The sequence below is a fragment of the Gymnoscopelus braueri genome, assembly GCF_963280865.1.
Source record: "Gymnoscopelus braueri genome assembly, chromosome: 20".
In the NCBI taxonomy this organism is placed as follows: Eukaryota; Metazoa; Chordata; class Actinopteri; order Myctophiformes; family Myctophidae; genus Gymnoscopelus; species Gymnoscopelus braueri.
In genome coordinates, this window is record NC_137622.1 from 23,797,758 (window position 1) to 23,815,575 (window position 17,818).

The window sequence follows — 17,818 nt, forward strand, 5'->3', positions numbered from 1 at the left end:
TGTGGTGTTGATGCCAAACGGGCTGGTCTGAGTATTTCAGAAACAGCTGATCTGTTGAGACTTTCATGCACAACCATTTCCAGGGTTTACAGAGTATTTTGCAAACAAATTTAAATACATCCAGTGAGCAGAAGTTTTGAGGTCAGAGGAAAATGGCAAGACTGGTTCGAGCTGATAGAAAGGCAAGAGTAACTCAAATAACCACTCTTAAAACCGTGGTATGCAGAAGAGCATCTCTGAACACACACATCAAACCTTGAGGCAGATAAGCTACAGCAGCACAACACCACACCAGGTGCCACTCCTTAGTCCTGTCAGCCAAGAACAGGAAACGAGGCTTCAGTTTGCACATGGCTCAAAAATAAAACAAATGTTCTGTAATAATTACAATGACAACTAGAAAAAAGTGCTCCTCGGAGCACAGGTCTCTGCCAGGTCAGGTAGGTTATTGTGGCCTCCTGGTGGCGCTATAATAGAACAATGTGAATAGGGTGTCATTTCTTCTTAGGCCTTTGGCAATCGGACACTGCATTCATCATTTGAGGCATTTTGTTCCAAAAATGGGTTTAGCTAATTTAGACCTGCTGGTAGCGCTATAACAGGCCAATGTGAAAAGGGTGGCATTTCTTCCTTACCTAGTGGGAATGCGTGGAAAATTTCACCGAAATTGCATGCTGCGTTCATGATTTGAGGCATTTTGTTCAAAACGAACTCATTCTGCAAACTGCATACTTTGGAAGCCAATCGTAGGCAATCAGGATGGAATATGGGAAATCGGATCCAATAAAAATGTAAACAAGTTACTTGCACCTAAGGTTGCATCACTATGAAGAAAGGATTTCCCTCAGGACTAGTAAAGGTCTGTCTGTCTGTCTGTCTGTCTGTCTGTCTGTCTGTCTGTCTGTCTGTCTGTCTGTCTGTGTCTCTGATGATAGAGAGCCTGTCTCTATCATTAAATTCCAGTCTCTCTCTATTCTGGTATGTCTGTCAGATTGTCCTTAGTTCAAACATCTCGACAGTTCATCTGATCAACTTCACAGCGGGTGTATTACTGAGGACCAATATACTGCAGTTTTGAGTGAGAAGTCAAATGGATGAACAGTATTCTCTCTGTATATCCTCTCTGATTCAAAGATGAATATCTCTCAATAGTCTTTGTAATTATATATATCAACACAAAGTTTATGAGCAGATGCTTTGCCAACCACAAGTCTGAGGTCCTTGGCTGTATTAGTAAGGAAAGCTTCAGAATAGAATAACTCAGGTCGCCATGAGTGTAATGTAGCAAGGAAAAGGTAAAAGGTCAAACTTTGAGGAAAATACCAAGTCAACAATCCTCACAACAGTAGTGGTATCCACAAATCCACAATACAGTTGATCTTCTACAGATGTTTCTAACTAAATTGTAATACTACATCATTTTAACAACACTAATAGAGCACTTTTAAACCAGTTTCCAACAGCATTGTACACTCTGCCTCGGATGCATCACTGCTTCACTAATGTTTAGTGACAACAAATGGTTCAAGCATTTGATCACACATTTTTGAAATGTATGAAAATAAATATGCTTCTACTTGCATTTAGAGGTGTTTACTGATAGGATTTGAAACCAAAGCAAGCTGTTGCTGCGTTTTTATTTTCAAGGGCTCAGATAAGAGATATAAAGCAAGAGGATTACAAGGCTCTGACAAGGCAAATAATTGAACATCCCATTTCCAATGTATCAGACAATCACTTAGACATGTAACAAAGACAAGAACGCTTGAGGGATCACTTACTTGACACATGAGTGAAATCACTAGGAACAAAATCTTAACAAAAATCTGTGATTAAAAAAAAAACTCAGCCTTTTCAAATACAAATTTCAATGTAAAATTAAACTGACATTTTTAAATGTATCCACGCACCACGTTCAAGTGACTATGCTCAATTGTGGATAACCGTGACTTGGATTGAATCACTAATATATTTTCAAGGTTTCAACATTTTTAATATTAACATTTATTCTTGCCAACTCCCAATTATCTCAGACTAATCACTCATCCATCTTATCTAAACCTTACCAAAACAACACAAGTAGAGTAAAAGTAAAACATAACAAGCTAATATATGAAGTTCATTGCTGTGGACTCTACACAGAAGAAACAGAGATGAAGTGAGTGAATTTAAAAGTAAAACATAAATATACGTCCATATCCACAAAATGATAGATTAATGTCTTAAAGCAAAACCAAATAAAGTGTACAAGGAACGTAGCAAACAGATATCTCATCAAAATCTCTGCATGTGGACATCTGACTACCAGACAATGAAAGCATTCTGCAATATAAATATAAGGATATAGAAGAATGCCAAAATGTCATGATCATTATGTGATAAAAGGTACCGCAAGTAACATGATATTTTCCAGATGAAAAACCATTAAGTTATAATATGCCCCTGATATTGATCTAAACTAACAATTCTTACCTCTGGTGACCCATCAGAGTCTCCAAAAGCCTCTGCAAAATCATTTATAGATTTCCTCATAGTGTCGTCTGCAGGCAGGGTGTTGTCGTTATACGAGTGGACAAACTTGAAGTCACTGGTTCTAGACCCTGTGGTCAGATAGGCGTCATAATTGTAAGTGCTGCGTAAAGTTCCTGTGCCATCAACTTCTGCATAATTTGGAGGGAGATAAGCACTGGGGATGGCAACCGCTCCATCATACAACAGTCTGGGCTTTCTCCTTTGACAAAACCTCACACCCAGGATGACAATAATGAAGGTCAGGAAAAAGGTGGACACAGACACCAGTGCAACGATAAGATACGAGGTCAGTTTAGAGTTGTTCTCGTCATAAGACATATCTTTAAGTTCTGGAACTTCAGCCAAGTTGTCAGAAATAAGTAAATATATGGGACAGGTAGCAGAGAGAGAAGGCTGTCCATTATCTTTCACTGCTACAATGAGGTTCTGTTTCATGTTGTCAGATTCAGAAATGTCCCGCTGTGTCCTGATCTCTCCACTGTGGAGACCAATAGTGAAAAGTCCCGGGTCTGTGGATTTGACAATATGATAGGACAGCCATGCATTTTGTCCAGAGTCTGCATCTACTGCTATTACCTTGGACACCAGAGAGCCCCCCAGAGCTGCTTTGGGGACCAGCTCTGTCATAAGAGAGTTGCCGTCCAGGGCGGGGTACAGTATCTGAGGAGAGTTGTCATTCCCATCTGATATGAAGACACTGACAGTCACATTGCTACTGAGAGGAGGAGAACCGTTGTCTCTAGCAATCACATGGACTTTAAAACTCCTGAATTGTTCATAATCAAATGACCTCACAGCGTGGATTGCCCCTGTGTCTCCGTTAATGGACATGTAGGACGTCACAGGGGCACCGTTCACCTCACCAGGAAAAAGAGAGTAAATCACTGTGCCATTTTGTCGCCAGTCAGGGTCTAAAGCAGAAACCGAACACAAGGTGGATCCAGGTTTGTTATTTTCAGTCACATAGGCACTGTATGATTGTTCTTCAAACACAGGTGGGTTATCGTTGATGTCGCCTACTGATAGGTGAATAGTTTTAGAGGATGACAGAGGTGGAGAGCCCTTGTCTGTGGCAGTTATTGTAATGTTGTAATCAAACACTAGTTCCCGGTCCAGATCACTTATTGTCACCAATGAATAATAGTTTTTGATAGATGGAATGAGCTTAAAGGGAACATTTTGCTGAATGGAGCAAATGATCTGTTGGTTCTTTTCTGAGTCTCTATCATGCACGTTAAGGATGCCAACTTCTGTACCAGATGGCACATTCTCTGGTATGGGGCTAGTCAGAGATTTTACATATATAACTGGGGCATTGTCATTCATATCAGTAATACTTATAATAACTTTTGCATCAGAAGAGAGACCATATCCATCTTTTGCCTCTACAAACATTTCATATTTGGATCCCTCTTCATAATCAATGTCACCTGTTACAATAATTTCTCCAGTTGCCTGATCTAAGGAAAACAATTTCCTGGACTTTTCAGAAAATCGGCTAAATTCATATGTCACTACTCCATTCACACCCTCGTCTGCGTCTGTTGCACTCACTGTAATAACTAGAGTTTTTAAAGGCGAGTTTTCAGGCAGACTAGCTTCATAGACAGCATGGCTAAACACCGGGGAGTTATCATTAGCATCCAATACAGTGACATGTATGACTACAGTACCTGATCTCTGTGGAGAACCACCATCTAGAGCCGTCAGCATTAACTTAATATCCTGCTGCTCCTCTCGGTCTAACTCTTTATCTAAAATTAATTCACCATATTTGCTACCGGCACTGGTTGTTTGGGTATTCAAAACAAAATGGTCATTCCTTTGCAGTGTATATCTCTGAACGGCATTATTGCCTATATCTGCATCATGGGCGGCATTAATGCGATACCGAGCTCCTTTGTCAGCAGATTCTCTAATTTCTAATTTGATAACATCTTTTGGGAAAACGGGTGAATTATCATTAATGTCTTGTATTTTAAGTGATATACGGTGTAATTCCAAAGGACTCTCCAAGAGCAAGTCGAATTTCAAAAGACAAGAAGGCTTTTCTCCACAAAGCTCCTCACGGTCTATCCTCTCAGCGACAATCAGATCCCCGTTTCGAAAATTGAAATCACAATATTTCCTCTCGTTTTCTTTCACGTCAAGACGAGCTTTACGAGAAGCTAGTCGACCCACTTCAAGTCCGAGGTCCTTGGCTATATTTCCAATAACAGATCCGGGCTTCATCTCCTCCGCGATAGAGTAGCTTAGGTCGCCATGAGCAAATTGGAACAAAACAAGAAAAAAGACAAAGCCGCAGCATTGAATTAAATGCCCATTCTTAACCATCTTCGCACCAGCAATTGTATCCTCTGAGGTTGAACGTGACCAAATAAGTATTTATATCCAACTAAAAGGTAATATCTCAACAGACTATGAGTTCTTACTTGGCTTTCAACAGCTTTCGACAACGTTCTAGATTTTATGCCTCAGCTATGTGGTCATCTCAGTGGGTACTGAAGATATTACTTTGACCATTTCACTCTGTTGGTGTATAGTGACACCGTGAGGACACATGCCACACAACAGATCCAAGGGCATATTGCAATTTATGCAAACTGATAAACTTATTTTTTTGACCAGCCTTTAACTTTAAAATGTGCACCCACAATTGTTATAAAGTACTCGCACCTAACTTTTAGTTTTTCATTTAACCTTTATTAAACCTGGCAGGTCATGTATCTCTTATCTAAACCGAAAGCAAAATGTCCAAAGTACCAAAGCAACACGTCCATCTGACCCATGATAATACAGAGTGCACAGAGGAATTCAGCACCATGGACAGCGACAGTAAGCAGAGGGGGGAAGCAGACTTGTTGAGCTGTGTGTGTGTGTGTGTGTGTGTGTGTGTGTGTGTGTGTGTGTGTGTGTGTGTGTGTGTGTGTGTGTGTGTGTGTGTGTGTGTGTGTGTGTGTGTGTGTGTGTGTGTGTGTGTGTGTGTGTGTGTGTGTGTGTGCCTGTGTGCATGCATGCGTAAGTGCGTGCGTGCGTGCGTGTCAGCCCTGTTGTCCAGCTGCATCTTAAGGAATATTTCTAATCAGTCAATTACAACTCAAAGCCTTTAGGCATGCACACAAGGCCAAAAGAATCTGCTGCAGTTCAAACCAAGCTAAGCGTCAGAATGGGGGAGAAATGAGATTTAAATGATTTCTAATGTGGCATGGTTGTTGGTCTGAGTATTTCGGAAAACAGAGGTTCCTGAGGTCGGAGGAGAATGGCCAGACTGGTTCGAGCTGATAGAAAGGCAACAGTAACTCAAATAAGCACTTGTTAAAACTGAGTTACCAGAAGAGCATCTATGAACACACAACACGCCAAGCCTTGACGCAGATATAGCAGCGCAACACCACACCAGGTGCCATTGAGTCTTGTCAGCGAAGAACAGGAAACTGAGGCCACAGTTTGCACAGGCTCACACACAAAAAGAGTGTGTGTGTGTGTGTGTGTGTGTGTGTGTGTGTGTGTGTGTGTGTGTGTGTGTGTGTGTGTGTGTGTGTGTGTGTGTGTGTGTGTGTGTGTGTGTGTGTGTGTGTGTGTGTGTGTGTGTGTGTGTGTGTGTGTGTGTGTGTGTGTGTGTCTGTTATGTCTTATGTGTTCATGCTGGTGGGTGGTGAAGACAGCAGGCTTCAAGCATTTCACTCTGCTGGTGCAAACCTATCTCTCTACTCTGTTAGTCTTTAATTCTAAGAATTTCCAACTACAACAAAAATGTAAACAAGTTACTTGCACCTAAGGTCGCATCACTATGACGAAAGAAATTCTCTCAGAATTAATAAAACAAATCTGACCTGGTCTTCGCCAGGCCTCCTGGTGGCAATATAATAGGCCAATGTGAAAAGGGTGCCATTTTTTCTTAGGCCTTGCATGGCAATCGGACACGGTATTCATGATTTGAGGCATTGTGTTCCAAAAATGCGTTTGGCTAAATCAGACCTGCTGGTGGCGCTATAACAGGCCAATGTTAAAAGGGTGGCATTTGTTCCGCAACATAATGTGAATGTGTGTGCAAAGTTTGACCGCAATCAGACACTGCGTTCTTGATTTGCCGCATTTTGTAAAAAAATGCAAACTTTAGATGTCAATTTTAGTGAGAGGAATATGTTTGCAAAATTACCAGAACACATCATATTTCCAATTTATCAGACAATCACTGAGACATGTAACACAGACAAAAAAAGCTTGAGTGATCACTTACTTGACAAATAAGTGAAAACCACTTACAGCAAAAGCTAAACAAAATCAGTGATTTCAAAAACAAAACTCAGCTACAATGTAAAATGATATTGAAAAAGAAATAATTTTAAATCCAAGCACCACTTTCAAGTGACTATAATCAAATGTGGATAACCTTGACCTGGATTGAATCACTAATATATTTTACAAGGTTACCTCACTTTTTGTATTATCTTTTTTTTTGCCACCTCACAATTATCTCAGACTGATCTCTCATCCATCATATCTAAACAAAGCTTGACCAAAACTACACAAGTAGTTAAACATAACCAGCTAATATGTGAAGTGCATTGCTGAGAACTAAACATGGAAGAAATGAAGAGAGGAAGTGATGGAATTAATTAAAAAGGAAAAATAAAATATACATCTATAGCCACAAAATTAGAGATTAATGTCATAAAGCAAAACCAAATTAAATGTACCATAACATTAAGGAAAGTATCAAACATAAATCTCATCAATACATTGGATGTGGACATCTGACCACCGGACAAAGACAGATAGTATTCTGCAATACAAACATTTGAAGGATAGAAGAATGCCAAAATAGAGCCATGATCATAATGTGTTAGAAGGTACTGCAGGTAACATGACACTTACAAGATGAAAAGTATATAACCATTAAGTTACAATATGTCCCTCATATTGACCTTAAATAACAATTCTTACCTCTGGTGACCCATCAGAGTCTCCAAAAGCCTCAGCAAAATCATTTATAGATTTCCTCATAGTGTCGTCTGCAGGCAGAGTGTTGTCGTTATAAGAGTGGACGAACTTGAAGTCACTGGTTCTAGACCCTGTGGTCAGATAGGCGTCATAATTGTAAGTGCTGCGTAAAGTTCCAGTTCCATCAACTTCTGCATAATTTGGAGGGAGATAAGCACTGGGGATGGCAACCGCTCCATCATACAACAGTCTGGGCTTTCTCTTTTGACAAAACCTCACACCCAGGATGACAATAATGAAGGTCAGGAAAAAGGTGGACACAGACACCAGTGCAACGATAAGATACGAGGTCAGTTTAGAGTTGTTCTCGTCATAAGACATATCTTTAAGTTCAGGAACTTCAGCCAAGTTGTCAGAAATAAGTAAATACATGGGACAGGTAGCAGAGAGAGAAGGCTGCCCATTATCTTTCACTGCCACAATGAGGTTCTGTTTCATGCTGTCAGATTCAGAAATGTCTCTCTGTGTCCTGATCTCTCCACTGTGAAGACCAATAGTGAAAAGTCCTGGGTCTGTGGATTTGACAATATGATAGGACAGCCATGCATTTTGTCCAGAGTCTGCATCTACTGCTATTACCTTGGACACCAGAGAGCCCCCCAGAGCTGCTTTGGGGACCAGCTCTGTCATAAGAGAGTTGCCCTCTGGGGCGGGGTACAGTATTTGAGGGGAGTTGTCATTCCCATCTGATATGAAGACACTGACAGTCACATTGCTACTGAGAGGAGGAGAACCGTTGTCTCTGGCTATCACATGGACTTTAAAACTCCTGAACTGTTCATAATCAAATGACCTCACAGCGTGGATAACCCCTGTATCTCCGTTAATGGATAGGTAGGAGGTCACAGGGGCACCATTCACCTCACCAGGAAAAAGAGAGTAAATCACAGTTCCATTTTGTCTCCAGTCAAGGTCTAAAGCAGAAACCGAACACAAGGTGGATCCAGGTTTGTTATTTTCAGTCACATAAGCACTGTATGATTGTTCTTCAAACGCAGGTGGGTTGTCATTGATATCACCTACTGATAACTGAATAATTTTAGAAGATGACAGAGGTGGAGAGCCCTTATCTGTGGCAGTTATTGTAATGTTGTAATCAGACACTAGTTCACGGTCTAGTCCACTTATTGTCACCAATGAATAATAGTTTTTGATTGATGGAAGAAGCTTAAATGGAACATTTTGCTGAATGGAGCAAATTATCTGTTGGTTCTTTTCTGAGTCTCTGTCATTTACATTAATGATGCCCACTTCTGTACCAGATGGCACATTCTCTGGTATGGGGCTAGTCAGAGATTTTAGATGTACAACTGGGGCGTTGTCATTCTGATCTGTAATACTTATAATAACTTTTGCATCAGAAGAGAGACCATACCCATCTTTTGCCTCAACAAACATTTCATATTTGGATCCCTCTTCATAATCAATGTCACCTGTTACAATGATTTCTCCTGTTGCCTGATCTAGGGAAAACAACTTTTGTGACTTTTCAGACATTCGGCTAAATTCATATGTCACTACTCCATTCAGACCTTCGTCTGCGTCAGTTGCACTCACAGTAATAACTGGAGTTTTCAAAGGTGAGTTTTCAGGTAGACTAACTTCATAGACGGCCTGACTGAACACCGGGGCGTTATCATTAGCATCCAATACAGTGACGTGTAGGATTACAGTACCTGATCTCTGTGGAGAACCACCATCTAGAGCCGTCAGTATTAATTTAATTTCCTGCTGCTCTTCTCGGTCTAACTCTTTATCTAAAATCAATTCACCATATTTGCTACCTGCATTTGTCGTCTGGATTTTCATGACAAAGTTATCATTGCGTTGCAGTGTATAGCTCTGAACGGCATTATTGCCTATATCTGCATCATGGGCGGCATTAATGCGATACCGGGCTCCTTTGACAGCAGATTCACTAATTTCTAATTTGATAACCTCTTTTGGGAAAACAGGTGAATTATCATTAATGTCTTGGATCTGAAGTGATATACGATGTAATTCTAAGGGACTCTCCAAGAGCAACTCGAATTTCAAAAGACAAGAAGGCTTTTCTCCACAAAGCTCCTCTCGGTCCATCCTCTCCGCGACGATAAGATCCCCATTTCGAAGATTGAAATCAAAATATTTCCACTCCTTTCCTTCCATATCTAGACGAGCTTTACGAGCAGCTAGTCGACCCAGTTCAAGTCCGAGGTCCTTGGCTATATTTCCAATAACAGATCCTGCCTTCATTTCCTCCGGAATAGAATAGCTCAGGTCACCATGAGCGCAATGGAACACGAAAAGGAAAAAGACAAAGCCACAGCATTGAAGAAAATACCCCTTCCCTACCATCCTCGTAACAGCAGTTATGTCCTGGATGTACTTAATAGATATTAGTATCCAACTAAAAAAATATCAGCAGACAATGAATTCTTGATTGGCTTCCACAACAGCTTTCGACAACATTCTAGACTGTATGCCTCAGTTACGTGTTCCCGTTGGTGGGTGGTGAAGACAGTAGGCTACGTATAGAGCATTTCACTCTGCTGGTGTACAGCGACATCGTGAGTGCAAATGACACATAACAGATCTACGGTTATAATCATGCAAACCAATCTCAACTCTCTAGTCTATTATAGTGTTTAAAGTCAGAATTTGCATCAACACTAACGTTAGCAAGTGACTTGTACATAACTTTGCATCATAAATGACGAAAACCTTTCCTTCGATATTGAGAAAAGTCTGTCTGTCTGTATTATCCATCAGAAATGTTAACTCTCTGTATGCTTTTGATCTGTCCTTTGCACATCTCGACCGTTCATCTGATCAACTTCAATATTAGCGGTGGGGTGTATGTTATTACTGAGGACACAATGTACTGAAGTGTTAAGTGTGAAGTCGATTTAATTAACAGTTGCGGGCCTTCTCTGAACAGACACGCGTTCCAAAAGGGAGTCACGCCACAATGCATTGATAGCATTCGAAGCCGGTGGTCACGCTCACAACGGGCACCAATCCTCCTATAATTCCACAAACCTCTGGCTCTGAGACCAAACCTCTGAGCCCAAACCCACACAAATGTGTGTGTGTGTGTGTGTGTGTGTGTGTGTGTGTGTGTGTGTGTGTGTGTGTGTGTGTGTGTGTGTGTGTGTGTGTGTGTGTGTGTGTGTGTGTGTGTGTGTGTGTGTGTGTGTGTGTGTGTGTGTGTGTGTGTGTGTGTGTCTGTGTCTGTGTGTGTGTGTGTGTGTGTGTGGCGGGGGAATGGCTCTGGCTGCATGAGAATGTACCGTGTGTGTGTGTGTGTGTGTGTGTGTGTGTGTGTGTGTGTGTGTGTGTGTGTGTGTGTGTGTGTGTGTGTGTGTGTGTGTGTGTGTGTGTGTGTGTGTGTGTGTGTGTGTGTGTGTGTGCACGCGCGCGCGTGTGTGTTTGTTGGCGGGGGGGGGACGGCTCTGGCGGGGGGGCCGCAACGGGACACGCGGGGGGAGGGGGGGGGGGCGGCACGACGCGTGGGGAGGACGCACGACAGGACGTGCAACAATAACCCCACGTTTGCAACTACTTTCGCCTGTGCACTTCACCGGGTATGGTCTGGTGTTATTATAAACGTGCGTACGTTTTTCTATAATTAACCTTTATATAACCAGTGAGGCAGGTTGCTAATCACTAAACAATATTCGCAAAGCACCAGAGCTGTATCTGTTTCTTAACATTGCAGTGCAAAGGCAGATCGAGGGATCAGGATCAGCACCACAGACAGCGACATTACACAGAGACAAAAGAACTCGAGTTTTGTTCAAAAGAAATGTGATGAATATTAATTCATCACGACACCAAGTAATATATTGTATGCAAAGCATATAGACGAATGCACACAGCAATGCACGAAGGCTAGTGAATAAAAGTTGCAATACCACTAGGATATTAAATACTCAATTACAAGTAAAAGGCCTGCATTCAAAATGTAAGTTGACTAAAAGTACAAAAGTATAATTAGCATCAAAATGACAGTACTGTTTTTGTGAATAAATACTTTATATCAAGAACGGTTTTGTCTTTGTGGCTGCTTGGGGCATGGGGAAGATGGGACCTATTCATGTTGTCTCAAGACTGGGCATAACACCTCACTCAAAACAAAACCTTTCAACCTTTTGGAAAAAACATAATATGCTGACTAGACAATAACTATATCAAATATGTTGAAAAAAAACAAAAAAAAACAACAACAACCATTGAACTTCTTCTTGTTCAATATGTAGAGACACCTTTGCAGATGTTCCAGTTGAACATAAACAAAAGAAAAAATGGTAGGGGGAATAATTTTTTGAACTAGTCCCAACTAAATGGACACATGTTGGCTAGTAACATATTCCTCCCTCTTGCAGCCCAGCTGAGTCTTGACATGCCTCAGTGAAATTGACTTTTTCTGAGATTGTGGATTGGAGGATTCAGATTATCATTGTAAGATCTCACAAAAAAAACTCTGGTTCTAGAAGACAACATATAGGCAGCATAATTGTAGTAGTGTTGTCAAAATGTACCGGGGATAGCAAAAGCTCATTCATGGCAGTCTCGCTTTGCTCCTGTGACAAAACCTCACACATAACAATGATGAAGATTTATATTTAGAATTGTTCTTTTAATGAGACATATCTCTAAGTTCTGGATCTTCAGCCAAGTTAACTTCAATAAGTAAATACATGACACAGATGGCAGAGAGAGAAGGATGTCTGTTATCTTTCACTCCATAAATAAGATACTGTTTCAAGCCTCAAATGTTCTTTTGAGACCCGATATTATTTCCCCATGGAGAGCAATAATGTTGTTATCAAGACTTTGACAATCGCTTTGCTGCCGAAGGAGTATTACGCTGCAGGCTGTACTATCTCTGGTAATGTTTTGAATGTTAAATCTCCTGAAGGGTTCATAATCAAATTACCTGTTGATCAACCCCATTATGTCTCAGTTAATAGGGAGGACACCATTAAACTATTCCCCTCACCAGGTAAAAGAGGATACATTGTTCACAGAAAGAACAATTTATAACGTGGAACAACGTTCGTTATTTTCATGTAGGCAGTGTAAAACAGTTCCTCAAATGCAAGGGTTGTTGATACTAATGATAATAACTGCAGTTTTAAAGGAGGACAGAGGTGGAGGGCCCTCATCTGTTGTAGTGATTGTAACATTATATACAATCTGACACCAGTTCTCTAGAAACTAATTAAACTTTCCTCACAACAGCAGTAGTATACACAAATGCACAATACAGTTGATCTTCTACAGATGTACAGTATATGTTTCCAACTGAATATAATATTCCATCCTTTAACAAGACTAAAATAGCACTTTTAAACCAGCAGTTTCCAACAGCATTCTGTGCCTCTGTATTGTGTTGATTCATGTGGAGAGCATAGTAGATAGGATGTATCACTACAACATGTGCACACCTGACAAAATGCAAATAGATCCACAGACCTAATGCAATCCATTTTATAAAACACGGTTCAGACACTTTATCACAAAATGTTAAATTGCACGAAAGGAAATACGCTGTAGATAGGTATGTTTTGTGTATTTTCTACTTGTATTTAGCTGATAGTAATACTGTATAAGTATAAGATTTGCAACCAAATCAAGTTGTTGCTGCGTTTTTATTTTCAAGGGCTCAGAAAATGTCAGCAGCATTGATAGAGATTTAAAGCATATAGGAGTAAAAGGCTCTGGCAAGGCAAATCATTGAAAATTATTCATTGAAAGGTTTGCAAAAATACAAGAAAAAAATTTATATTTCCAATTTATCAGAAACTCATTTAGATACAGACAAAAAGCTTGAGTGATCATTTACTTTTCATGAGTCAAAATCAATAGGAACAAAGCTAAAAACTCCAAGCACCATGTTCAAGTGACTATGCTCAAAGTTTCCTCACTTTTTATATTATGTATTTTTCCAAATAAAAATGATCTCAGACTGATCTCTCATCCGTCATATCGAACAAAACTTTATCAAAACAACACAAGTAGTGTAAATCTAAAACATAACCAGTTAATATGCTAAGTGCATTGCTGAGGACTCTGCACGAAAGAAACAAAGGAAATGAAGTGAATGAATGAATTAAAAAGGAAAATTAAAATCGTCCATATCCAAAAAAATGATATATTAATGTCTTAAAGAAAAAACAAATGAAATGTATAGTATAAAATTAAGGATAGTAGCCTAAGATATCAAATACTGGATGTGGGTATTAGACCACACACAAAGAAAGATAGTAGTATCTGCAATAAAAAACATACAAAGGATATAGAAGAATGCCGCAATAGTGCCATGATCATAATCATAATGCGATATAAGGTACGGCAGGTAACATGACATTTAAAAGTATGTATATGTCAATCAATTAACAACGTGTCCTTGATATTGATCCAAACTATGGATTCTTACCTCTGGTGACCCATCAGAGTCTCCAAAAGCCTCAGCGAAATCATTTATAGATTTTCTCATAGTGTCGTCTGCAGGTAGAGTGTTGTCATTATAAGAGTGGACGAACTTGAAGTCACTGGTTCTAGACCCTGTGGTCAGATAGGCGTCATAATTGTAAGTGCTGCGTAAAGTTCCAGTTCCATCAACTTCTGCATAATTTGGAGGGAGATAAGCACTGGGGATGGCAACCGCTCCATCATACAACAGTCTGGGCTTTCTCCTTTGACAAAATCTCACACCCAGGATGACAATAATGAAGGTCAGGAAAAAGGTGGACACAGACACCAGTGCAACGATAAGATACGAGGTCAGTTTAGAGTTGTTCTCGTCATAAGACATATCTTTAAGTTCAGGAACTTCAGCCAAGTTGTCAGAAATAAGTAAAAATATGGGACAGGTAGCAGAGAGAGAAGGCTGTCCATTATCTTTCACTGCCACAATGAGGTTCTGTTTCATGCTGTCAGATTCAGAAATGTCTCTCTGTGTCCTGATCTCTCCACTGTGAAGACCAATAGTGAAAAGTCCTGGGTCTGTGGATTTGACAATATGATAGGACAGCCATGCATTTTGTCCAGAGTCTGCATCTACTGCTATTACCTTGGACACCAGAGAGCCCCCCAGGGCTGCTTTAGGGACCAGCTCTGTCATAAGAGAGTTGCCCTCCAGGGCAGGGTACAGTATCTGAGGAGAGTTGTCATTCCCATCTGATATGAAGACACTGACAGTCACATTGCTGCTGAGAGGAGGAGAACCATTGTCTCTGGCTATCACATGGACTTTAAAACTCTTGAACTGTTCATAATCAAATGACCTCACAGCGTGGATCACCCCTGTGTCTCCGTTAATGGATAGGTAAGACGTCACAGGGGCACCATTCACCTCATCAGGAAAAAGAGAGTAAAGCACTGTGCCATTTTGTCGCCAGTCAGGGTCTAAAGCAGAAACCGAACACAAGGTGGATCCAGGTTTGTTATTTTCAGTCACAGAGGCACTGTATGATTGTTTTTCAAACCCAGGTGGGTTGTCATTGATGTCACCCACTGATAGTTGTATAATTTTAGAAGATGACAGAGGTGGAGAGCCCTTGTCTGTGGCAGTTATTGTAATGTTGTAATCAGAAACTAGTTCACGGTCCAGATCACTTATTGTCACCAATGAATAATAGTTTTTGATGGATGGAATGAGCTTAAAAGGAACATTTTGCTGAATGGAGCAAATTATCTGTTGGTTCTTTTCTGAGTCGCTATCATGGACATTAATTATGCCTACTTCTGTACCAGATGGCACATTCTCTGGTATGGGGCTAGTCAGAGATTTTAGATATATAACTGGGGCGTTGTCATTCATATCTGTGATACTTATAATAACCTTTGCATCAGAAGAGAGTCCATATCCATCTTTTGCCTCTACAAACATTTCATATTTGGATCCCTCTTCATAATCAATGTCACCTGTTACAATAATTTCTCCTGTTGCTTGATCCAGCGAAAATAATGTGTGTGACATTTCTGACACTTGGCTAAATTCATATGTAACAACTCCATTCACACCCTCGTCTGCATCTGCTGCACTTACAGTAATAACTGGAGTTTTTAAAGGCGAGTTTTCAGGTAGACTAACTTCATAGACGGCCTGGCTGAACACCGGGGAGTTATCATTAGCATCCAATACAGTGACATGTATGACTACAGTACCTGATCTCTGTGGAGAACCACCATCTAGAGCCGTCAGTATTAACTTAATTTCCTGCTGCTCCTCTCTGTCTAACTCTTTATCTAAAATTAATTCACCATATTTCCTACCGGCACTTGTTGTCTGTGTATTCAAGAGAAAGTTGTCATTCCGTTGCAGTGTATAGCTCTGAACAGCATTATTGCCTATATCTGCATCATGGGCGGGATTAATGCGATACCGAGCTCCTTTGACAGCAGATTCTCTAATTTCTAATTTGATAACATCTTTTGGGAAAACAGGAGAATTATCATTGATGTCTTGGATCTGAAGTGATATACGATGTAATTCTAAAGGACTCTCCAAGAGCAACTCAAATTTCAAAAGACAAGAAGGCTTTTCTCCACAAAGCTTCTCTCGGTCTATCCTCTCAGCAACAATCAGATCCCCGTTTCGAACATTAAAATCACAATATTTCCTCTCGTTTTCTTTCAAATCAAGACGAGCTTTACGAGAAGCTAGTCGACCCACTTCAAGTCCGAGGTCCTTGGCAATATTTCCAATAACAGATCCGGGCTTCATCTCCTCCGGGATAGAGTAGCTTAGGTCGCCATGAGCAAATTGAAAGAAAAAAAGAGAAAAGACAAAGCCGCAGCATTGAATTAAAAGCCTCTTCTTAACCATCTTCGTATCAGCAGTAGTGATGTAATTGAACGTATTTATGAATAAATATTGATGCCCAGCTAAAAGGTTGTCAGCAGAGTAGGAGTTCTTGGTTGGCTTTGACATCAGCTTTCGACAACATTCTAGTTTTTATGCCTCAGCTTTGTGGTCACGTCAGTGGGAAATGACTGCAGCCGAAGACAGTACTTGGACAAATTCACTCTGTTGGTGTATAGCGACACCGTGAGGACACATGCCTCACAACAGATCCAAGGGCTTATTGCATGCCATGCAAAGTAAGACTCATCTTGTTCGCCAGCCTTTAACTTTGAGAATTTGCGTCCATAAATGTTACAAAGAACTTGCACTTAACTTTTAGTTTTTAGTTTAACCTTTATTAAACCTGGCAGGTCATTTATCTCTAATCAAGACCGAAAGCAATATTTGCAAAGTACCACAACAACAGGCCCATCAGATTCATAAGAACACTGAGTGCAAAGAGGAATTCAGCACCATGGACAGCGACAGTATGCAGAGGGGGAAAGCACCCATTACATTTGAGTCTTGTGTGGCGCGCGCGCGCACACACACACACACACACACACACACACACACACACACACACACACACACACACACACACACACACACACACACACACACACACACACACACACACACACACACACACACACACACACACACACACACACACACACACACACACACACACACACACACACGCGTTGTTCGCCAGTACACGTCAATCACCAATACACGTCCAGCTGCACCTTAAGGAATATTTCTATTCAGCCAATTACAACGCAAAGCCTGCTGGCATGCACACAAGGTCAAAACGATCTGTTTAGTTCAAACCAAGCGTCAGAATGGGGGTAAAATGTGATTAAAGAGATCTTCAATGTGACATGGCTGTTGGTGCCAAACTGGTCTGAGTATTTCATATACAGCTGATCTACTGGGATTTTTACGCACAACCGTTTCTAGTGTTTACAGAGAATTGTGCAAAAGAATGGCCATGACTGGTTCGAGCTGATAGAAGAAAGGCAACAGTAACTCAAATAACCACTTGTTAAAACAGAGGTATGCAGAAGAGCATCTCTGAACGCAAAACACGCCGAGCCTTGACGAAGATATGCTATACACCACACCAGGTGCCACTCCTGAGTCCTGTCAGCTAAGAACCGGAAACTGAGGCTACAGTTTGCACAGGCACACTAATAAAAAAGGTGTGTGTGTGTGTGTGTGTGTGTGTGTGTGTGTGTGTGTGTGTGTGTGTGTGTGTGTGTGTGTGTGTGTGTGTGTGTGTGTGTGTGTGTGTGTGCGCGCGCGCGTGCGTGCGTGCGTGCGTGCGTGCGTGTGTGTGCGTGCGTGTGCGCGTGTGTGTACGTGCGTGTTTTAGTGTGTGTAAAATCATTTCTAGATTGTCTGCCATAGTTATAATACAATACATCCAAACTAATCTAA

At 40.8% G+C, this 17,818-nt stretch overlaps 2 protein-coding genes across 2 annotated transcripts; both read right to left on the minus strand.

Annotated features, from left to right (window-relative positions):
• Nucleotides 1-2,119: 2,119 nt before the first annotated feature.
• Nucleotides 2,120-9,873, minus strand: LOC308075592 (protocadherin beta-15-like; the record flags this gene model as incomplete). Its single annotated transcript, XM_080415538.1, has 3 exons — nucleotides 2,120-2,134; nucleotides 2,473-4,388; nucleotides 9,396-9,873. 3 exons carry the CDS (start codon nucleotides 9,871-9,873, stop codon nucleotides 2,120-2,122), a joined length of 2,409 nt encoding a protein of 802 aa, XP_080271664.1.
• Nucleotides 9,874-13,912: 4,039 nt separating this feature from the next.
• On the minus strand, nucleotides 13,913-16,354 carry LOC308075593 (protocadherin beta-15-like; the record flags this gene model as incomplete). The annotated part of the gene is made up of 1 exon (XM_080415539.1): nucleotides 13,913-16,354. One exon carries the CDS (start codon nucleotides 16,352-16,354, stop codon nucleotides 13,913-13,915), a length of 2,442 nt encoding a protein of 813 aa, XP_080271665.1.
• Nucleotides 16,355-17,818: the final 1,464 nt, after the last annotated feature.